The sequence below is a fragment of the Podarcis erhardii genome, assembly GCF_964252035.2.
Source record: "Podarcis erhardii genome assembly, chromosome: 10".
NCBI lineage: Eukaryota > Metazoa > Chordata > Lepidosauria > Squamata > Lacertidae > Podarcis > Podarcis erhardii.
This window is the reverse complement of record NC_138500.1, coordinates 45,896,687-45,920,233: the sequence shown is the minus strand read 5'-3', so window position 1 is coordinate 45,920,233 and position 23,547 is coordinate 45,896,687. Positions and strand designations below refer to the sequence as shown.

The window sequence follows — 23,547 nt, the reverse complement described above, 5'->3', positions numbered from 1 at the left end:
GTTTAAAGAGATAAGCCAAAGAAAGACCCCTGTACTCCGTAGAGGTGTGGGTGTACCGTATGCGCTAGTTGTATAGTTAATGTGACTGAGAAAGCAAGTGAATAAGTAATTAGAAATGATGCAAGGTGAATTTCCATGGAAGATAGTATGCGCTGGGGCCAGAGTTGGAGGTTTTGGGATTTTGCTCCTAATTATTGTTTGCAAACAGCCTCGTATCAGTCTGCGTCAGCTATGAATGACAAAGGTGGATTTCCCCCCTGTATTTCTCTTTAAGGATAAGTGGAAGCTGGAAATCAGTATATGAAGTGTGTGTTCATGAAATGTAGAAGATCAGAGTGAGAAGAAATTTGGACTGTTGATATGGAAAAGAACTGTGCCTTAGTTGACTAATGGTCCGTAGTTGACTCAAAATAAAGTGGTGGAAGTTTTAAAAACAAACAAGCTACAAGGGAATAAGTTTTCTAACTTGACATGATGTGACATGATGCCCAGTGGGGCATAGTGACTACATTTACTTCTCAATTGTATAGGATATTGGAGGTGCAAAAGCCACTGCCCTGCCATGTGTAGAGAATTGCTGTTTAGATATTGCAATGCTTTAAGCCAAGTCCAACAGCAGACTTTTTCTAATGTTCTTGCATCACACAATAACATCACGACTGTTTTAGTTCTGTTGCCCAATTCCTCAGCAGTCTATACATACTAGAGTCTAGACTAGTAGTTCTCAAACTTCCCCTCCATGGACCACTTGAAAATTGCTAAGGGTTTTCATGGATCATTTAATGACATTTCTGCCTGCTGTAGCAATTACGGTGCATTTTGCTAGATGCTCTATGCTTTTTATTGTATTTTCTTGCTTCTTTAATTTCTTCTATTGTATCAAATTATTAACAGAGATGTTGTGGGCTACCTGAATGAAGCCCATGGATCACTGGTGGCCTGCCGACCACAGTTTGGGAACCCCTATACTAGGCTGAGGGTTTAGAAGCATTTCTGAATCAGCAACTTAATGGCCTCTTTCCACCTTTGCCTGCTTGCCTTGAAAGAGGTGAAATTTCAAAGTATCATTCTGTAATATGTGGAACATTACTAGTGGCTGGAAGAAAAAAAGAGTAAAAAAGAGTAAGGCTTTTCAAAAGCATAGCTAGCTCTGGGCCAGGAACAGCCTAGTAAGACTCTTAAAGTACATTATACCTTATAAATGTTCGCTTCAAACGTGTTTACGTGCAGAAATAGTCCTTAATCTGAGGCTCATGTCTAAGAATCTGAAACATTCTTCCAGCTCTCATCTAAAGGCTTGTACAGTGTGGAATTACTAATACTGTAATCCACCTCCCCCAGTATGTAGAAGTTTGTTCCACTAGTTTCAACAGATTGACTTTGTGACATGTGTTTAGGAATAATGATGAAAATTTTTTCACCTAAAGTAAATCGCAAGGGATCAATCTTAAGTTCTGTTTAAAACCTTGTGCACTCCACTCTGGTTATTTTTCACACATGAACATCTTTCCTTTCCTTTCTTTTCTTTCCCCTTTCCCTTTCCCTTTCCCTTTCCCTTTCCCTTTCCCTTTCCCTTCCCCTTCCCCTTCCCCTTCCCCTTCCCCTTCCCCTTCCCTTTCTTGTGAACTTTTGTGTTGCATAAAAATAGATTGTATTTATCTGAAGCATTTATACCCTGCTCATTAGCAGAGAAGACTCCCATAGCAGTGTACAAAAATCAGTAGTAAGAAAGAATAAAATGATTGTTTCATGAAACATTCAGAACAACAGCTTCCTTAATACCTGTAAGAGGCAGACTTAGCAGCATTTCCATATACAGTATAGCTGAATGCTGATTTGATGTTGATTTCATGGCACTGCTGCTATTCCCTAAATGATCATTTTTTTAAAAAGTATAGCACGTTTATCTTAATATTAAAAGCGATGCCTTTCAGATGAATTGTTGGTATATTCTCCACTTTGTTGCACCAGCATTAATAATTTGAAAATCGGCATCCTAAAGCTTCACCAGGTGGTAATCTTGGAAACCACTAGCAAATTGAACCATTATTAAGACAGTTGGGTGATAACTTGCCATAGGGGAGTTGCCAGTTAGTTTTCTACCTCTCCAGAACGTATTCCATTCTCAATGTTGGAGCTAAGCACTGCTTGCTGGTGAGTATCACCCATCTGATAGGCAGACTTCATACCTTTTAACTACATACTCCATTCTCCTTGGAGCCTAGATGCTTTTTTTCCTCAGAGATGTGGCAAGTGTTATGGCAAGTGTGAACATCAATTTTCCCACCTTCCCACTTTTCCTGACCATTACAGATTGAGACATTTATGGCGGCAATGGCTGTCTTTGAACCATGGGAGCAAAACCAGGTCTTTGGTAATTATGTACAGTACCTCCTAGTGAATAGGGCTTGGGGCCTTTTTGGTGGCTGTGCCCAAAGCTTGGAAGTCCTTCCCTAGGAAGGCTGCTTAGCCAATTTCAGGTGCCCTTCCACTGTCTTGACAAAGACTTAAAAAAGCAACCTAGACAGGCTGGTTCAGCTGACTTGACTTCTTAATTTGCAGCTTGCCTTAATAGGTTTTACAGCTCATCTTATTATGTGTGATGTGGCTTTGATTTGTGTTCTCTACTAACACTAAAATGGACTTACTGTATTTTTATTATTACCATTAGCCACCTTTGGTGCTATATGTAGAAAGGCAGCTACATAGTGGAGATAATAAAGAAAAGTTGCTTGCTGCAGTCATATCAAGTGTTCCTCCATGTGTACCCATTTCAGCTCAGACTCACCCCTGAAGTCTTACTGGACTTCAGAGGCACTGAAGGTGCCCTGTCTCTCCCTTCAGGGAGGCATAAGGCTGGTGGCAAACACAAATTTTGTTGATCTCTAATTGGAGTAGGACGCTGGTGGAGCTGAGGGTTAAACCACAGAGCAGAACAACAGCTTCCTTAATACCTGTAAGAGGCAGACTTAGCAGCATTTCCATATACAGTATTCAAACTAGCTTAGACATTTACATATTAGGCTTGCCGATCAGAAGGTTGGCAGTTCGAATCCCCACAATGGGTTGAGCTCCCGTTGCTTGGTCCCTGCTCCTGCCAACTTAGCAGTTCGAAAGCATGTCAAAGTGCAAGTAGATAAATAGGTACTGCTCCGGCAGGAAGGTAAACGGCGTTTCTGTGTGCTGCTCTCGTTCACCAGAAGCGGCTTAGTCATGCTGGCCACATGACCCGGAAGCTGTCCACTGGCTCCCTTGGCCAATAAGGCGAGATGAGCGCCACAACCCCAGAGTCGGCCACAAATGGACCTAATGGTCAGGGGTCCCTTTACCTTTACCTATATAGAGGAGGATGCATTGCAGGGGGTTGGAGTAGATGACCCTTGGGTCCCTTAAACTCTAGGTTTTATGACTGTCAGGAGCTGGGTTCATAAGTCTGTGAGTGTTCCTTCACAGTGTCCTGCTTTTGTGTCATCACAGTCCAACAAGGTTAACTCACTAGTTTCTGTAGAGGCTGCTTTTGGCCAACAATACTTTCCAGAAAATTTGGGGTTACAAGAAAATATTCGTATGGGAACTGACTTGGATTATCTTACTCCTTAATAAGTACTTTTGGCATGCTATTTCTGTCAAGGAGAGGATTCTGGCACCAGCAGTGAAAATAAAGAACTGCTTCCAATTCTGTGAATCTTACACTGTTGTTAGATGACACACTAGTCCTCCTATCCAGTTCAACAGAGCATAAGCTTAAATATCTCTTTGGATTCTAGAAGTATCCAAACAAGAAATATTCCCCTCCCCACCAGGCAACTACTTTTATCTTGAGGTGTCAATGTCCTAAGACAACTCTGTATGCATCATGAAAGCAATTTCAATTGCAAGAGAAATGCAATGGACAGTGGAACATAATGACACGTATTCTGTCCTTGCAATTACTTTTTCCTGAACAGTTTGTGTATTTAATTTTTTGATACAGAAAAATGTATTGACTGCCAGTAAACTAATAAGAAAAGCAAGTAAGAATGATTTGAATTGGATATGGCATGGTTGCCAGAATGGAAAGAGAGGATCTCCCTGATGTGCAGCCAGATTTAGGAACAGGAGACAAGAAAAAACAGGTGACTGGCTTTTGTGTGTGCATTATTGTAAATGGCATAAGGCCCAATTTTAAGTCTGCTGCTACTACTTCTTTCTGTGTACTGCAATAGTAATAAACCCTGTTTGACTCAGTGTACTGATGTTTACATGTTTCAGTCACACCCAGTAGAGATTATTGCTTGTTTGCTTTCATTATTGGTTGCTTTGACAGTCAAGATTAGTATGCTAGCACTGTAAAGTGTAAGAACTCTCAGCATAAAGATTACCTCTTGATAGGTGTGGGAAGGTCCCCCCCCCAATACTCTTAAGACATTTCATATTCAAAAAAAGCATGTAAATAGAAAGCAGAATGCTTTGGCAATGCCTACTTGTAGGTTGTAAAGTTCTTTGCATTTGTATTGTGTGCTTTCCAGGTGGCGCACAAGTGCTTAGTTGATATTAACCTCATAAAATCCTGTTAAAATCTTCTCCAGTGTTTCTACCACTGTTAATGGAGAGATCTTCACAGCCTTAAGAAGTTGGCCACCCTTCTTTTCAGAGCCGTGGAGTGTTAGCCCATGCTATGGCCTTGTACCTTTTGATTATCTCAGCAATAAAATTAAGTGGTTAGCAAAAGAAATTACCGTATTTTTCGCTCTATAAGATGCACCGGACCACAAGACGCACCTAGTTTTTGGAGGAGGAAAACAAGAAAAAAAATATTCTGAATCCCAGAAGCCAGAACAGCAAGAGGGATTGCTGCGCAGCGAAAGCAGCAATTCCTCTTGCTGTTCTGGCTTCTCGGATAGCTGTGCAGCCTGCATTCGCTCCATAAGACGCACACACATTTCCCCTTACTTTTTAGGAGGGGAAAAGTGAGTCTTATAGAGCAAAAAAATACGGTATTTTTACCTAATCAGGTAAAGCCTAGAGTGCAGTAAAAACTGGGAGGGTGAATGGGCAGAACTGGACATCTTTGAGCACTTTAAATAAAGTTGGGTCATTATCTGTATTTGTCTGGCAGGGACAGTTGGAGGATTTGTAATTTCATTCCTATCTTTATTAAGAAAGGACCTCAGTATCTGGACTGCATTTTCCCCTTCTTTTTACCAGTAAAAGTCAAAGCAGACACATTGTATTCTATGAGATAACTTACAAAGTAACTGAAATGTGTTTCTATAATCTTGATTCAGGAAAAATACATTTTTTGGCTATCAGAAATTCATGAAATGGGGTTTGAACTCAGATAATTTTTTTGCAGAAGGCTTCCATTCATATTTACAACAATCTCTACTTTAGATTTATGTGGAAGACAAAAGAATCTGATTGCTTCTGCTATGTGTACTTAAAAAAATTAAAATGGGTTCCCTTCTCCTTCCCTCTTATATTTGAGCATAAGTTTTTAAAGCTTTGCAGTAAGCTTATATTTCTAAGAATAAAAAAGTGTATAAATAATCAGAGTAGTTTAAGTTTATATTTTAAAAAAAAAATGTGTCGAAATGAAAACATTTAAATGGGGGTGGCGTTGAAAAGTACAAAGCAGCAACTTCTCTGGAATTGAGAGAAACTATTCCCAACTGGTTGAACAAACATTTTGGTTGCCAGCTAGGGCTGACTTTAAATGGACCAGCTGCCTGTGTCAGCAGCATAGGGTTACCAGGGTAACAGTGACTGTTTAAAGAAGAATGTAGCTGAGAGGGCAAGTTTTTGATCTGTGAGTTAAGGGAAGGAATTTGGTGTGATCATGCATCAGCCCTCCTAATCACACACACTCAAGCACTCAAAGCTATGTGGGCGGTGTGTAGCAATTTACAATTCTGTTGAAGCTTGTGTGAGGCTTCCAATTACTTCATTTTCTTAGGAGCCAAAGCACTTGGAGTGTCCTATGAAAAACAGTACATTTGTGATTTTGAGGAATAGTGATGAGCGACTCACTGCTGTATGTGACACGCAGTTTGTAACTGCAGAGATAATTGATACCTCCAACCTCTGGATTTTGATGACTTGGCTTTCCCAGGGACAAGGAACATTCAAATCCATCTTCGGATAACAGTTATCTCTAAAGGAACTGTAGATTTAGTCATAGGGATTTTTTATATTACTGGCTTTTTTGTTACCTAAATTATTTTATTTCTAAATGATATATTCAAAAGATAGGGATAAAAAGATAGACTAGGCAGTTATCTATCTATCATCTATCATATTTATAGACCACCCTTCACCTGCAGGTCCAAGGGTGGAAATACACAAAATTAAAACTAAAATCAATCAACTATATTAAAACAAGCCAACATAAATTACATACAAACCAAATGGCAATAGCCGAACCTTCTCTCAAAGCCCCCCTCCCCCTCCCAATGTGTGTATTCACCCGACGATAAAATGAGAACAATGTCATGATACGACATGGTTTAGAGGGAATGTCATTGCAGAGGCGTGGGATCACACCCATAAAGCCCACCCATGAGTCCCCACCATAGCGATCTTATTGGGTAGGAGACCCTAACAGGGGTTCTCCTGTAAATATTAGCACTCAAGCTGGACAATATGAAAGGACACTGGGGGGTTGGACTAGATGATCCTTATGGTCCCTTCCAACTCTACAATTCTGTGATTCTAATCGGAAGTTTGTAACCCATATTAACCAAAGGAATATTTCAAATGATGAAATGGTGCAGGCCTTGTGAAAATGAGTTTAATAACCATTTTAAGAATTACTGTATGTTGTTGCAGCAGAAATGTTAGAATTTGAAGGAGCAAACATGAAGTGAGATTTCTAAAAGTTTCAGACTTATCAATAGTGTTAAAAGCTTTTTCACGATTTCAGCTTTTCTCCTTCAGAATGTTGGATTTTCTCCTCAAACTGACAAGTTCAACTAAACTACAGGCATTTTTTAATCAGCTGTTCCAAGGATTAAACTGTGATGTTAAGGTTGGGGGAAAAGGTCTTGCCTCTTCTGAGACCTTTAATATTACTGGTATTTGAGGAATGTGTTCATAAAGTTTGAAACTGAATGTAGTCTCTCTTTCATGTTCTGAAAACAGGCAGCTTTGGCACTTCGGTCTGAATCTTAGTAAATACCTTATTTTGTTGACTTCTCTCAGTTTATTCATTATACAGTACCTTTAAGCATCTTCTTTGTATTCTGGTACAAGAAAATTATAACAGTCACTTATTGTATATTAAAACTTTAGACTGATTAAAGTGGTGTGTGCTTGTTTTTTTGTTTTTGCTAGTTCTTCTAGTTAAAAAAAGGTGTTTAAAAACTGGCAAATCTAATACTATCTTTGTAAGTTTCTTCAATTCCTGCATTCCTTCTTAGCCTTTGAATGAAAAAGTGGCTTGGTTCACATGTTACAGGAAGCCAAACTATGGCTTGCCATGAATGACCATGGGTGCTGCTGGACAAATTGCTCTTGCCCTGCTCTTCCTTTTCCCAAGGCAGAATGAAACAAGCCAGAATGCTGACTTGTTTCTCTCAAAATAAGCCACAAGAGGAAGTCTTGGTTGAAGAGCCAGGCCCTTTCTGAGAAACAAAACAATCTTTAAAATCAGTATTCAGTGCATTGGTGGTTAACTGCTTGTCTGCTAGATTTTGATCTAGTGAGATGTAGTTGGCTTAAGACAGCAGGTTTTTTAAAATCAATCACTTCTGTTAGTTTAGGTATCCGTAGTTTCAGTGACTAGAACCAGGAAGTATGCCCATGGTTTGTTTCTCCCTTTTTAGCCACTGGATATTTGTTTCTTCCAATAACGATGCAAATTATTTTTGTTCTGAGTGAATAGGACGGCACTCCATATATATTTCTAAAAGAAAAAAAAAGGCATTTTGTTTGCAGAACTGCCATTCACGGTCCAGCATTTTAAAACGGATACCTTCCTATACCAGTATAATGGAACCAGTCATTCAGTTGACAGCTCTCTACCATCATCTGTGCTTAGGTTTATCAAAATAAATAATCACAGCCTTTTCTTCAATTACAGCTAAATATTGTTGCCCCACATTTGTAATAGGCAACAATGAATCTAGGAATTACTCAAAGTTAAGAACTTGATAGGATCCGACTAATATATTTGCACCCTATCGTAGGATAAACTTCGTAGGCATATTCTTTGAATGGTTGACTCACATTAAGTAGCATTTGCTTTTTAAATCCATGGTAACTATTGCCCATATTGTTACTCTATAATTTATGTGTGCTCTGCAACAGATAAAGCTGAACAGTTTGTTTCACCAAACCTTTAAGTAAGGTTTGGCAATGAAAATGGGACCCTCTTGTGAGTCCCTTAAGACGACTCTGGTCACAAAGAAAGGAGACATAGATATTTTTCTGTTTGTGATGTTTTGAAAGACTGCTCTAGAGAAGTGTTTCCCATTTTTTTCTGACCATGGCTCCCTTCCAAATGTTTCCTTCCTGTGCCCCCCCATCCTACTGGTAGAAAGAGGTGGGGGGTGGGAGATGGGGGTTGGGGGTTGGGGTTGGGTGGTGATGTTTCTATTTTGCTTACTATATGTAGGGTTTGGTGTCAGCGTTGCTTGTGCAGGTTCTTTGCTGTTCTCCTTGGCAACATCTGAAGGCCCTGATCTGCTAGGCACTGGGGTGGATTATACCCCGCGCCTTGCAGAGTCAGGCCCAAGCTGCCCCTGGCACAGCGCTGGCAGCAGCTACAAGCAGTGGGCAAAATTGGAGCCTCAGCAATCACCCTCTCTTGCTGGAAAAAAAACAGGACTGCTCCAAGAAAATGCAGGTGGCAAAAAGGTAGGCTGCCTCCTGGTGGGATGCCCCCTTACCTGCTTGTGATTAGCCAAGCAGATAGCCAGCCAATCAGGATTTCTTTTTTAAAAAATATTTCTTTTCTTTTCTTCTCACTTCCCTCTGTGACCTCCTAACCTTCTGCTGGGCCCCCCATTTACATAATGTTCACCTGTGGCCCCCTTGGATTATCCTGGCCCCCAGTTGGGAAACACTGCTCTAGAGTTGTGGATCAGATGTGTGAGCTGTATAAAAAAAGCAGTAATAGCTGTGTGTAAACTTAGAGAACACAAATGGAGTCTTCCCAATGCAATATAATTATGCAAGATGAAAGGAATGCCCAGTGGGAATGTTTACTTTAGAAAACAGTAATGCTTTATTTAATACACATAATTAAACAGCTTTTTGAGTGAGAAAAAAAATCTTCTTATAACAGTGGCTGTATAATAAGAGCCAGGTTCTGATCTTGATAATTTGGTCCATCTGTGCTGAATTAATTTACGTTTACTACAGCCTTAGCAGAAGTACTTGATTTTAATTTACACAACATGAAAAGAACTGACCCAAGTATCTGTTTAAATAGAAACAGACTAGATTGCACAAATGAAGGGTGGGGCTTAGTACTTGACACTGAAGCAGAAACAAAAATGTTGAATGGAGCTTTGGTAAACCACTGTTGGTGACCACAACACATATTTTCAGCTCTTTTGGAGGATAGCATCAAAGGAACCTGAGAATCAAAGAATTATAGAGTTGGAAGGGACCTCAAGGGTCATCTATAGCCAAATCATTGCAATGGAATATTTGACAGATGGCCATCCAACCTCTGTTTTAAAATATTGAAAGAGCGAGAGTCCACCACTTTCTGAGATAGCCCATTCTATGCTCGATCAGTTCTTACCGTCAGAAAGTTCTTCCAAATGTTTAGTTGGAATCTCCTTTCTTGAAATTTGAATCCATTGCTTTGGATCCTACACTGGATTTGCACAATGTTAACCCATTTTTTTTTGCCCCACCCCAAATATGTGATGTTGACAGAATGAATATTTGTAATATTGCAATGCAAGTTAACGTGTAGTCGGTGCATTTGTTCTTTTTAAAGTGTGCACATTATATTCTGTTTCTGAGAGAAGTAGACCTGTTACATCATTACCACCGTGTGTTGTGTTAATGGGAAAGGATGTACATATTAGGACCTTTTATGGGGGAGTAGGTTAAATATTAATTTTCTTACATTTATGTCTCACATTTCTTCCACCATGGGTCCCAAGATAGCATACCAATGGTTTCCTGTCACTTACCGGACCTGATTTGCTTTTGCAACGTGGTGACTGCAAGTGCTATATGTGAGACTCGTCTGAGATGTTCTCTAGTTGCACATTTGAACAGGAACTTCTACAAAATACTGCACCAATGTGTAGTATATTCTTTGAAGACGTAGTTCTTCTAAGATAGCAACATACAGAACAAGCATAGTAAGAGGCTGACTTTGAGAAGATAGTGGGAACAAATGCTAGGAGAAAGCAAGAAGCTGAAAGATCTTTGCTTCAGGAAAAGACTAGGCAACAGTCCCCAATTTACACTCAGAGAATCTGTATGTGAATCTAGCTCAAAACTGGAAGAGAGGAGTTGATAGATATTTGGAGCAGTTCTGAAGCTTTATGTGATGTCAAAAGACCTCCCCTTTCCCTTCAATGCAGTGCTAGCTATGTATATAATTTGGCTGCTTCAGTTAGCCACTTGGATGCTTTTCTAGTAGACATTGCAAGCGGTCAGCCAGAAACCTGGTGGAATTGTTGAAAAGTAAATGTAATAATTGATCCACACACCCCTCCAGCAGAAGACATCTTTGCAATATCTTATGCTGTCTTTTATGTTATTTGTGTTTCTCGATTAAGTAGCAATCTTCAGTTAAAGAGCAGAATGGTGGTAAAAATACTGTAACAGCAACAAATATAGTGTTTTTATGAATTACCCCTTTTAGAATGAGTTATGGCCAGCACATGTGTGCACACTTATTCTCTGCAAATATTACTTATCTAATTTGTTTTGCTTTCGGAACCAACTTTTATTCAAAACAGCTTTCTTGAGCCTCTATAATAGACTGTTTTTAAAACTTTGATTTTTAGGTCGTAACTCATTTATGTGGAAGGGCGACATGATGTTTTGAAGTATGACAGAAGTACTGATGCTGTACCAGAGGCTAGAAATATTAATGGCCAAATCTAGGTGAGTGTATGTACCTTTGGCCAGATGTTTCTCTTCACCACCTTCTGAACTTGCCTGAATAGTTAAAAACCATGTTCAAGGCGGCTTGCAACATGAAAAGAAATATATAATTACAAATGTAGTAAACAAAACACAACGAAAAGTTCACAACCAAATCGAACAATTCAAATAAATCATAATAAGATCTAAAAAGAAATACGAAAAAATGATATCAGTAACAGCAACAAATACTAAACAAATCCCCAGGCCAAAAGTCTGTTCAGCAGCCTCAACTTTTGTAGCTGGAGGTCCCAAGCCAGGTGGAAATAGACCAGCAAGGCAAGGAGCAGGACTTCCAGGATCTTATTGTGAGTAAGATCCGGTTATGTCCACTCACTTGCATAAAATGAACTAATGCAACAGGACTTCCAATTTACTCCTGGAGCAGATTTGGGGGGATGTGGGGCCTGGAGGGGGGAAGGAGGACAGGGAAATCCCACTGCCCTAGTGGGCATTCAGTCATGCCGTGTTGGAGCTCACCCTATAATGTAGTTTTGTACAATACATGCTTATATTCTGTCTGTCTCCATTGATGTACAATTGTCTTTCTTCTGCCAATTTCCTTTAATGGTTTGGGTATATAGTCAGTTTATATGCCATTTGCATGTTTGTTTTCATTTCTCTTTTTGAAATGCATTCTCTTTTACTTTGGTTTTAGCAATCACATGGTCTTCTAAAGAAGTCATGGGTAGCTGTTGTAGCTGTCCAGATAAAGAAGCAGTCCCTGATAACCATCGAAACAAATTCAAGGTAGGGTTTTGTCACCTTTAATGGGCACAGAATTCAGATTATGTGGTGGCAGGTTAGGGACAGAAAATGTGAAATCAGTAGGGCAATTTGGAAATGTTTGGATTTTTCTTTCTCTCTTGGTGGACTTGCTTTTTAAGTAGATAGGTTGTTCAAAAATAAATTAAGCCATAGTATTTGTATTTCATATAGTATCCGACTCTTGACAAATTACCACAGAGATAGCCTAGATTTCTGTCTTCACATCTCTTAGCATTATTAGCTAAAGATAGTTAACCACCACTAATAGCCAGTCTTGAAATGCCTAGAGGGAGGGTATATATGTAGCCTGCATAGTCATGGCCCCATGTTAAGAGGAAAATAAAATACATTTGAACTGTATTATATCAGGAAGCCAAATTTATTTGTTAGTTTTATAGATTTATTTTATAGTTTTAAATATTTGTATCAAATATTTGTTCAGTAGAGTTAGGTAAGGTACATGACTGTGGTTTAATAAATTAATGTTTGCTTTTAATATATAGTATCCATTTTATTTTATAGGTTATTAATGTGGATGATGACGGTAATGAGTTGGGTTCTGGTATAATGGAACTTACAGACACAGAACTAATCTTGTATACCCGTAAACGGGATTCTGTCAAATGGCATTACCTCTGTCTGCGCCGTTATGGCTACGATTCCAATCTTTTCTCATTTGAAAGTGGTCGAAGATGCCAAACTGGACCAGGTATGTATAATAGCTTTTTGCTTGTTCCTATAGAAGACCTAGAAAAAGAAAGGGAGAGTAGTCACTAAACACCTGTATTTTGAACAACAGTTGGTCTGCATTAAAACAAACAGACAAAAAAACCTCCCCTTCATTTTAATGAAATCCAGGTTACCTTTCTGAAATCAGAAAAGGATTTATTCAGATCACCAAGTAGGAACCTTTAAATGATCAACCATCACTTAATACTTCAATATGCTAGTAAGACCTCTGCAGTGACCCATATCTTACCTGTCTATGAGAATATGCTGACTCGTATAAAATGGAGCTACTTGGTTCACTCAGGGAAATTGCACTAGCCTTGTAGTTTACTTTGACCTGCTGACCATCTTGCCATACTTCTGAAATACCCCTCACTTTCTAAATCAACTTCCCCAGTAGCATGGAAGCACAGAAACTGGGTTGTTTTTGTTGGGGGTTTTTTGGGGGTGCTGGTGGTGGAAGATACTGGATTACAATCACGTGTCAGAGATCAGTCAATTGCATACTGAATATATTGCAGCACTTATGCCAAAAGCTTGGATAAATTGCTTGTTTATTTTAAAATATTAATAGCCTACCTTTGTGCCTCAGGGCCTCCAAAACTACTTACAATAATAGAATATCAACATACAGGAAAGCAGTTGGACAGAAGGTTAACTGAAGGAGTATAACAAGATTGCAGAGAAGCTAATGGATGTTTGATATCATTCTTGGCTATTTAGTACATATCCACATCTGAATCGGGGTTTTTTGGGAAGGGGGATTAGAAGGGAAATAGAGGTGACAAGATATGGAAACTTGACAAAAAATTAACAACCCTCTTAAAGAGGTCAGATGTGATATTACTGATGATCTAAAAATAATAGGCAGAGAACTTGTCACTAAAAATGGGCCTCCTTGCTAGAGAAGTGGAAGGAATCCAATGCCACACATTTTAAAAAGGGAACCAATGGACAGCCAGGAAATTACAGGCTTATTAGCCAAACCTCCATCCCAAGTAAATTGGTTGAAGGCATAATTAAACCTAGACTTATTAAACATGCTGGGTGGAAGCCAGCATTGCACAAGCAGACTTCTTTTTGCACAAAAGGACCTCACTTTTATTTCCTCTCTCCTGTGTGCCCCCCAAATCTGCTCCAGAGGGTTGGGGAAGTCTCTGAAGCAAATGGGAGTATGCTGGTAGGAGGAGTGGAAGGTGGAGGCTCGTTTTGTGAGCAGAAGTCCATGCATGGGCACAATTGGATACAATCCATAGAAGAACATATTTGAGGAAGAATCAGTATGGCTTCTGAAAAAGGAAGTACTCTCAAAGTTTTGGTGTGCTTTGGCAAATATGTAGATAATTCAGTTGGCTTGGTATGCCTGGGAATTCCAAAAAGCTCTTTACAGTATCCCTCTTCAAAGGTGCTTAACTTTTTAGATCTTACATTTATATCCCACCTTTCTTCCAAGATCCTTATGATTCTCTTCCTTCCCATTTATCCTAGCAACAATCATATACTATAATATTTGGTGATGGCTATTGTTTTACATTGCTTTTAAGAACCACTTCATGGATGCTAGTGTGTCATTGGCTATTCTTCTCCACACTGAAAGACGCTCAGTTGTTGGGGAGAAATAGGAGAGGGTTGCTGCTTTCATGCCTTGTTTGTGGGTTTGATTGAGTTTTGGAACTCACATAAATTGCCTTTTGTAAATCATATCTCAGCTCTAATCTCTCCCCTAAAACTTTGGTATGGATGAGTGATATAAATTGGAACATTTGTAAATCCTCAAAAGTGCAGTGCCATTTTTATTGCTCATGATGGGTTGGTTTGTTTGTACTAAAATTTATCAGAAGAACCTTCAACCATTCTTGGTTAACGTTTGAAAGCAAGTATATGTATTTGGAGACAACTGTTTAACAATGCTTTAGATCCCCACTTAATCCTCATTAAGTATTACTAAATGTGGCAGAATGAAGTGTCTTTATATGGTTTGTCTTCTGTAACTACCAAAAATTATCCTTTTTCTCTCCAGCCTGTTGTGTAAGCATCAGTGTTCCGACTTGTGTGAGGGACTGTGTTTATTTGTGGTGTTAAGTGTTCTCAATTTAATAGCAATCATAAGGAAAACAATTTAATTTCCCAACAGTGTACCGTATATTTAAGGTACCCAAACATTATGAGCTACAGTTTCACAGTGTCATCTCTAGTTGGTGGACCATGAAAGCATTTTCAAAGGTTGTATCAGCTGAACCATAATTCTTAACATGCAAAGCAGACCTCCATAAAAAAAGAAGATATCTACCAAATAACAGTGGAAGGCCACAAATCTTACAATTCTATTCTATTCTGAAAACGATCACAAGTACATAGATTCAGTGCATTTTGCCATTTTAGATCAACTTCTCTTGAAGCAGGCATAAAGAATTGCTGTGGGGAATGAGCGTCTTCTCAATCAGTTCAGTTATGGCTGTTTTCTTATGTGCCCCCTGATTCCTAATGAGGTTCAGATGACACTACTGGTTGCTACTGGGAAAAGTCACATTCTCTCCCCCCCCCCGCCCACATACAAAGTAGTATTGTGTTCCATAAAGCATATTTAGGATTGTCATGAAAGTTGCGTTAATGGAACTTGTTTCTATATAACAGGTTAATATGTTAGTTAAGCAAAAGCATTGCTGTAAAACCTGTGTTTTGGGTGTCCCTCAGTGAGAGCATCAGTAATGGTGGGTAGGCTTTCCTATAAAATAACTTGCTAGTCATTTCCTAAAATGCAGGGACAAAGAGGAATTTGATTTTTAAAAATGTTTCTAAATGCAAAAGTCAATATTCAAAACAATGCTTTGTATCCAGTAAAGTTTACCTTTTAGTGCCAGGGCTTCTGCATTTTGGAATGGAGCTCCAGCTCCTTTTCTCATATGTGCTCCAAATCTGTTTGGGGGTTGTCCCAACCTTCAGGAGCAGATTTGGGAGAGGAAAAGGAAAGAAAGTTGCATTGCCAGGTGGAAGTCCTCATGTTAGTGGGACAACTGGGTTGGATACAACCCACAGTTTCACAGATGTTAAAGGATATAATTAGATGAGTGTACTATGTACCAGTTATACCACAGAAGAATGTTGGATGAGTTATAGGGCTTGTGTTTAGTTCATGCCTCTGCAGATGTTCAGGGCAAGTGCTTAGGGTTCGTCAGTACACGTTCAGTTGGGAAAGAATTGTCAGTTGTCTGAAGACAGAAAGTTCAAAAGCTGTTGTAATAAAATACAAGAGCTTCCAGTGTTTCATAGTCAGAGCAGAACCATTGAAATGGACTTGAGTAATTTATTGATGTTGGTAGGTCTACTCCACTGTTTCCCAGACTTGGGTCTCCAGCTGTTTTCTGACTACCTGCCTGACCTAGGTCCTGCTAGCTAGGGATGATGGGAGTTGTAGTCCAAAAACAGCTGGAGACCCAAGTTTGAGAAACACTGGTCTACTCTAAGTATGGCTAACATTGACCATGAACCACTAATTGTACTCAAAGCCCATTAAGAAAAGGATTCCATTTCTGTTGTGGACAAATTTTGGTGTATTCATTATTTTATTTAGCAGCTACTTTGGAAAAATATGGAGTTTTTGTAGCACTGTGGATCACAGTCCATTTAGTCTGAAGCATTCTCTGAATAGGTTTTATAGCATAAATGAGTTGTTGAGTGCAAGTGTTAGACAACTGTGGAGATAATGCCAAATTTAGTTCATTACTAAATACATGAATATTTGAGAGTGTGCATGACACAATTAGATACTGTCTAGAACTTTTTTGTTATTATATTTGAAATTTGCTCAAGGTACTCCTGCGCTTAATACACAACCAATTTACTAAAATTTTCAGGTTTTACAATCTGCTACCACACCTAATTGTGTTGGCTGAAACAGAGTAGTGGACAATAGTTTTTATATGTTAGATAAGCTAAAGCTCAGCAGTAGCAAAAACACATACTTGTTAACAAGAATGTCAACTTTAACTTAATGCTTTCAATGGAAGAATAATCCAAAGCTGCCAACTGCACTGGTTCTCTTTGCTGATGATGGTAAGTTGGGCTCCCTCTGCTGTCAAAAGACAAAGTGGAACAATACTAGAGGAAAATCCATGGTATTGTCTACTTTGTTTCTGTGTCTATCCTTGAGACCAAAACCAAATTGGCTTTGTCTGTATCACCCAAATCTGTTTTATATTCCTTCTTCCCTTAACCTTCACATAAACTTGTACCCTTTGTCAGATCCTTCTTACCTCTTTGTATAGGAATTTTATATTGATTTTGTTACAAATATCGAGCAGAAAATCTGAAATACAATTTTGCTGCAGCAAAACCGTGCTTTTTCAGGGACTACTGCTTACCAATAAAGTTTTGTTTCCTGAATTTTCTCTCTCTGGTTAATGTTGCTTTATCCACATTACCTTTTGTTTAAATCTGTGATCATGAGGAATTTAAAACTTTTCAATATATATATAAAAGGGGTTTAACATAATTTAGTTTGATAGGTCTTTTTTATTAACAGGTATGTGCTTAAATGGACTGTACAACACCTGTTATTGGAAGCTTACTTTATTCATTAAAGGTATCTAACAGATTCTATGTTGTTGTAGGAATATTTGCCTTCAAGTGTGCTCGTGCGGAAGAATTATTTAATATGTTGCAAGAGATCATGCAGAATAATAGTATAAATGTGGTAGAGGAGCCTGTAGTAGAAAGGAATCCACATCAAACAGAGATGGACGTTCCAAGAACACCCCGCACACCTACCAGTAAGTTTATTTTTTCTGAGTGTTGAATATGACACTTGAGCTCACTTGCCATGTTCTCATTTGAAGTGTCTTAAAATTCATCATAAGATTTAGACCTCATCGATTTCAGATGATGAATATTGCAGGTGAATTCACCCACATCTGCTATTATTTCCCAAGCATCCATGCATGCTAATTGGTTGTTACAGCAAATAATAAAAGAGTGCCATTCAATACAATAGGGTAACTGGATTTTCTTTTTAATCAGCACCTGGGTTGAGTGGGCAGAGTCTACCCAATGGGTATCCAAGGTATCCTTCCTATGGAGATGCTTCATCACATCCCTCCAGCAGACACCCTTCCGTAGGGAGTGCCCGTCTTCCTTCAGTAGGCGAAGAGTCAACACATCCCTTGCTTGTAGCAGAGGAGCAAGTAAGTGATTTGGGGTTTGACTTCACAGTTGTCATATCCCAGTCTTAATTCTCTTCCGCTTTCTCATGATTGCTGTGATAATATAAATCTCTATTGAAATTGTTGCCGGTCTTGTTCTCTATGGTAGAAGTGCTCTGAAGCAGGTTTCTGGATTGAGTTCATGTTGCCTTGTACCTACCCCTTTGGGATATGACCGAAAATGTGGTCATAAGGAAAAATGGAGTTGGACAATGTGTGAAGTAGCCATGTGACCCCACAGCTGACACGCTGTTCTGTCTTTTGCAGGTCCATACATATGTGAATACAACAGGTGTACAGGAGGAAAGAAAAAACAGGCCAAGTGTGCGTACACCTCTGGAGCGAAGGGTTTCTAATGCAGAAACAAGCAAGGCAAGGGAAGATGAAACTTGTCCAGATGACAGAGATGCCCAGGTTGTACTGGAACCTGAAGGAGTCAAATTTGTTTTGGGTCCAACACCTGTCCAGAGGCAGTTAATGGAAAAAGAAAAAACTGAACCCAGTGGGAACAGTACTCAAGGTGGTGGAAACAGTACTGAAACTAGTGCCAACAGTACTCAAGCTAGTGCGAGTAGTAACAGTGAATGGGACACTGGGTACGACAGTGACGAACGCAAAGAAGTTTCCTCTGGTAACAAAATAGCATATGAAAATGTAAATAGGTTGTCTATCCCTGGTGCCCCAGGACTCAGGAGAGGTCGTCTGATATCATCCAGTACCTCTGATACCCAGAATATCAACAATTCTGCTCAGAGGAGAACTGCATTGCTAAATTATGAAAACCTGCCATCTTTGCCTCCAGTTTGGGAAGCCCACAAGCTAAGTAAAGAGGAGGATGACAGTTTAGGACCAAAGACACCATCTCTGAATGGCTATCACAATAATTTAGACCCCATGCATAATTATGTCAATACAGAGAATGTGACGGTGCCATCAAGTGCTCACAAAGTGGAATATGCAAGACGCCGGGACTGTACCCCAACGGTCTTTAACTTTGATATTAGGCGACCGAGTTCAGAACACAGGCAGCTCAATTATATACAGGTTGATTTGGAAGGTGGCAGTGACTCTGACAACCCTCAGACTCCAAAAACTCCTACCACGCCACTTCCACAGACTCCAACCAGGCGCACAGAGCTGTATGCTGTGATAGACATTGAAAGAACAGCTGCTATGTCAAGCTTGCAGAAAGCACTGCCACGTGACGACGGTACTTCTAGAAAAACTAGACATAATAGTACTGACCTGCCTATGTGAGCCTGGAAAGCATTAGTTAAATCATTTGCACCTTTTTGAAGTTTTTTTTAAAATGAATGCTCTGTTTTGATTTTTAAATGCTACACCACATGTTATAGATCGATAGATTTTTTCTGAATGCTTCATGTCATGTGCTTATTTAAAGGGAATTTAAGATAGAAAGAGTATTGAATAACACTGTTTCATTTTACAATGGTAGTTAACAGCTTTCAGACAGTGTTGCCATCTTCTTATAGTGCCTATTGCATTGGCTGAAAGTTGGATAACTTGCCAGTTCTGGCAGACTTGGCCATGTGCCTAAAGTTACTGAAGGCGTTATGACACTTTTTCTAATGCCTCCTGAAACTTCGTATTAACAAGCAGGTCAGTATTTTCTCTCATGGCATAGGCCCGTAGATTCACATATTCCAGTTGAATTTATGGCATCATGTGGCATCAACGAGAGAGATTCTGGTCAGTTTGGGTTGAGCCATAACAGGGTACAAATTCCTTTTAACTAGCATGTGTGGGCTTAAATCAGTGCTTAGTTGATGGGAGAGGATGACAGGCAGCTGTCATCCTCTAAAGCCCTTCCAGTAGGAGCAGCTTGTGATGGTCCTGCACTGTGTAAGTCTATTAATAAAGTCAATTACTAAATTTGAAATTTTAATACTGAGTAGAGTGCCATTACTTACGAGTGGCTGACTTGGGAGGGATGAAATCAGCAGTTTCATAAATATATTAGAGTATCATTTAGCACTTGGTTTCAGTCCTTGAAATAATGACCAGATGCACTTTAAAACCACTGACCATAAATCCAGCAGGTAGTAATTTTTTAAAAATGCTGTTTTGTCACAGATTCATTTGCACTTCAGAAAGACACTGTGTTGCAGTTCAAGGTTTTGTTTTTTGCTTTTTGCTTTGTCAAATCAAAAGTAGCAGTGACTAATCTGAAGAAAGTGTACCATTTAGCAGGGAAGTAAGATAAACTCACACTTTTGTGTGTGTAAAGGTGGCATAAAGAATATGGTATGGGACTCTATTGATAAAGAGCTATACAGTAAATTGTTTTTGGCCAGGATGCAGTGGATGGCATTCCTGACTTTACTTACTGCTGGAGCCCTCTTTGTCCCATTATGCCCCCCACCCCACAAAGGGCTGCTCCCAGAAATCTATTGAGAGCAACATCCCATGCAGCTGAAAGAAAAAAATCAGCAACCGTTCCATGTAGATGCAGAAGCACTATCTGCTGTGGTTGCACAGAGCTCTTTGGATTCCAGCTTAGATTTGTTTCTTCAGACCATCCTGAGAAAAGGGCTTCAGGATTGACTTGCCACTGTCGCATGCGAGAGGTCACACCAGGGTTCTCTTTACATCAGTGTTCCCTTTCATCACAATCTGAAATTGGCCTTGGCTTAGATCCACTACAGACTTCCAAGTGGCAGCTTCAGGTTTTTCCTGTACAGTTGTACAGATATTTGTGAAGTAATTCACAATTACATTTAATGTATGGTCAGATCTTTCCATTCTGTAAAAAGTCTTTGCTCTTTCTTGCTTTTCATTTTGCGTCGCCATCTCTCCTGTACAGCCTTTAAGTTGCATACTGTTAATTCTGTATATAGCTCTTGTTCATTGTGTTTTATATGTTGCCTTTTGTTCAATTTCCATGTTGTTATGGGAAAGCTTTTGGGGAGGCCCACGTATAATATTGTCCCTTATCAGAAAGGCCTTCTTTACTTGCACAAATGGAATGGTGCATTATAGATGTTTTGAGTACAAACAGTTCCCTGGCACCTTAGAGAGGGGCGTATAGAGATGTGAGCATGTATTGGCTTCTTCCATATAACATTTGCCAGTCAATGTAGCAGTCAGAATGCTGGGCTTGAATATATCCTATGCTTTACCAAAACAAGCCGGTAAAGTGGTTGTACAAGTAATAGTTTGCTTGAGTTGGATAAGGGCCTCAGCTCAGTGGTAGACCACATGCTTTGCTTGCAGAAGGTGCCAGGTTCAATCCCTAACATTTCCAGATAGGTCTTGTCTGAAACCCTGCATAGCCGCTCCAGTTCGTGCTGTCAGTGCTGAGCTAGATGGACCAATAATGTGACTTTTGGTATAAGGCAGCTTCCTATGTTCCTGTCTGCATCTGGGTTCTGTGAAACAGAAATCCCAGTCCTAAACATCTGCAATGGGGTATCTGCCTAGGATTCTAAGCATGAAATCCTTTCAGTGCTGCCATAATGTGCTTTTTGTGATATGGTTCTGTTATTGACATCAGTGTGTACCATCATAAGTTTTGTTTGCCAGCAGAGCAAGTCTTTGAATGGAGGAGCTACTGAATATGCAGAGAATATCTGGAAGTAATATCTCTGGATAGATAAATGTAACCCTTTTTGTTTGCTAGTTTAACTATCACTGAATATTCCTGGTATATCTGGCATCTGCTGATCTTCCCTGGTAAATTTATCCAGTTGTCCCTCAGTTTCACAGTAAAAGAAGCTTGCACAGCAACATCACAGCAACACAGAGTAGCTGAGCCTGCAATTGCAAAGGAAAAAATAGCTGTTAAAAACTGGTGTGAGACCATGGAGAGATCTAACAATTTCAAGACATTTTAAAGGATCCTGGGGGCAGGGGTGGAATTCTGGTGTGTTTTCCTCACCAGAAAAAGAATTCCAGAAATTATGTAAAAAATGGATATATATATATATAAGCATACTATCTTATCAAACATAAACTTTCCTTCTTTAAAAACACAAAACGTAGTATGTTTTAGAACATATTGGTACTGTTTAGTTTATTTATGAAATTTAAAGTTATAAACATCTTTATTTTATTTAAACAATAATTGCAAATCTATCCAGGGTTAGGGTGCAGCAGTTTAAAATTCCATGTCGAAGGTACTTTGCCAATGTTCACTTGGAAAAATAAGGAAAAAATGAAATGAAATACAGTATTGAAGCGATCAATATTGTAGTAAACAAAGGAAAGCATGGGCTTAAAATAGTATTGTAAACTTACTGTATTTTTTGCTCTATAAGACTCACTTTTTCCCTCCTAAAAAGTAAGGGGAAATGTGTGTGCGTCTTATGGAGCGAATGCAGGCTGTGCAGCTATCACAGAAGCCAGAACAGCAAGAGGGATTGCTGCTTTCACTGCACAGTGATCCCTCTTGCTGTTCTGGCGCCTGAGATTCAGAATATTTTTTTTCTTGTTTTCCTCCTCCAAAAAGTAGGTGCGTCTTGTGGTCTGGTGCGTCTTATAGAGCGAAAAATACGGTAAATATTTTCATGGGGAAACAGAATATGCTATATTTTAAGAGAGAAGCTGTGGAAGTACACGTTCCTATACTAAAATAGCGGTTTTACATTTGGATAGTCTGTTAATAATATATTATAGGGTTATTATACTTAAACAGTTACTAAACTTGGAATCCAGACCCATGCAAAGTTACAGACCAGCTCCAACCCCCTGATCTGTGCTGTAAGAGGGATTATGATATGGTGGAGGTATCCCATCTGCCAGGCTCCACCAGTGGATGGGCTTAGCTGCTGAAATGGTGATGATTGAGTAGTTAATGCTAGTGGTGTTTCTGCTGGTGATACCAAGGGTAGGACGCCCAAACCAGGACATTGCTAGAGGGAAGGGGGAGGCACAACTAGCAAAGTAGCTTAAAAATTAAAATCCTGTCTTCCACTCTGGTCAGTTCTGTGCTCTGCCCTGTTCCTACCTGGCCAGGGTAAAGATTTCTCTGTTAATTGGATTGAGCGTCACTGAATTCAGTGGAATTTGCTTTTGAGTAAACATGCATAGGAACAGCTGAAGCATTCACTGGAACTGCAGAGAAAATTATCTCTCCTGAACAGTTACTTGTTTTATTTATAGCCCATATGATCTCAGTAAATATAATTGCAGATAGTAGCATAACTTGTGTTTTTTTGCTCTGAAAGATCCATAGGTTCTGAATCTATAAACTTTCAATTGGAACTTAATGGACTTCAAACAAGGACCAATTTCCTGTGAATTCTGAATTAAGTCTTAGTGTGTTGCTTTTCCGATCATAGCAGCAGTGCTTTTATCACTAACATTTACTACCTTGGTCTGAGAGATTTTCAACACTGTGAACTGACTGCATAGTGATTTTACTTAAAACTGGTTTTTAAAAAGTATTTTCCTCATTCTGAAAGAAAATGCTGCATAATTTTTTTCTATGTTTCCCAAAACTTTCTTGTAGATGAGAAACTAACATACAGGAAAAATGCATATAATTCAGGTTTTTTCTTTTGGGCCGTCACGTCTCTATATACATTTCCTTCAAATTGAACAAAACTATGTTAACAGATCATTTTTTTTAAAAAAAAAAAAAAGCTAAGTGTCTTCCAAAAAAAGTTGAGTTCCATACACAAACCCTAAAAAAAATAAAAATCACTTAAATTATTGTTTTGGCTTAGTATATAAAAAAGACTCTGGCAAAGCTGCTTTTCTGTTCAGTTATAATATTGCCTTCATTTCGATAACA

At 39.1% G+C, this 23,547-nt stretch overlaps 1 protein-coding gene across 2 annotated transcripts in view; it reads left to right on the top strand.

Moving 5' to 3' along the window:
- The window catches only part of FRS2 (fibroblast growth factor receptor substrate 2), a 32,574-nt gene extending 12,876 nt beyond the window's left edge, over positions 1–19,698 (top strand). Inside the window, exons 1-7 of one of the 2 annotated variants that reach the window (XM_081878542.1) lie at positions 3,978–4,115; positions 10,959–11,058; positions 11,756–11,847; positions 12,388–12,574; positions 17,205–17,363; positions 17,611–17,774; positions 18,060–19,698. In XM_081878542.1, the coding sequence (XP_081734668.1) occupies positions 11,782–11,847; positions 12,388–12,574; positions 17,205–17,363; positions 17,611–17,774; positions 18,060–19,049 (1,566 nt within the window). In that variant the 5' untranslated portion in view covers positions 3,978–4,115; positions 10,959–11,058; positions 11,756–11,781 and the 3' untranslated portion in view covers positions 19,050–19,698. Of the gene's footprint in view, positions 1–3,977; positions 4,116–10,958; positions 11,059–11,755; positions 11,848–12,387; positions 12,575–17,204; positions 17,364–17,610; positions 17,775–18,059 lie in introns of those variants that run through there. The other variant, XM_081878541.1, reaches the window with a different exon arrangement.
- Positions 19,699–23,547: the final 3,849 nt, after the last annotated feature.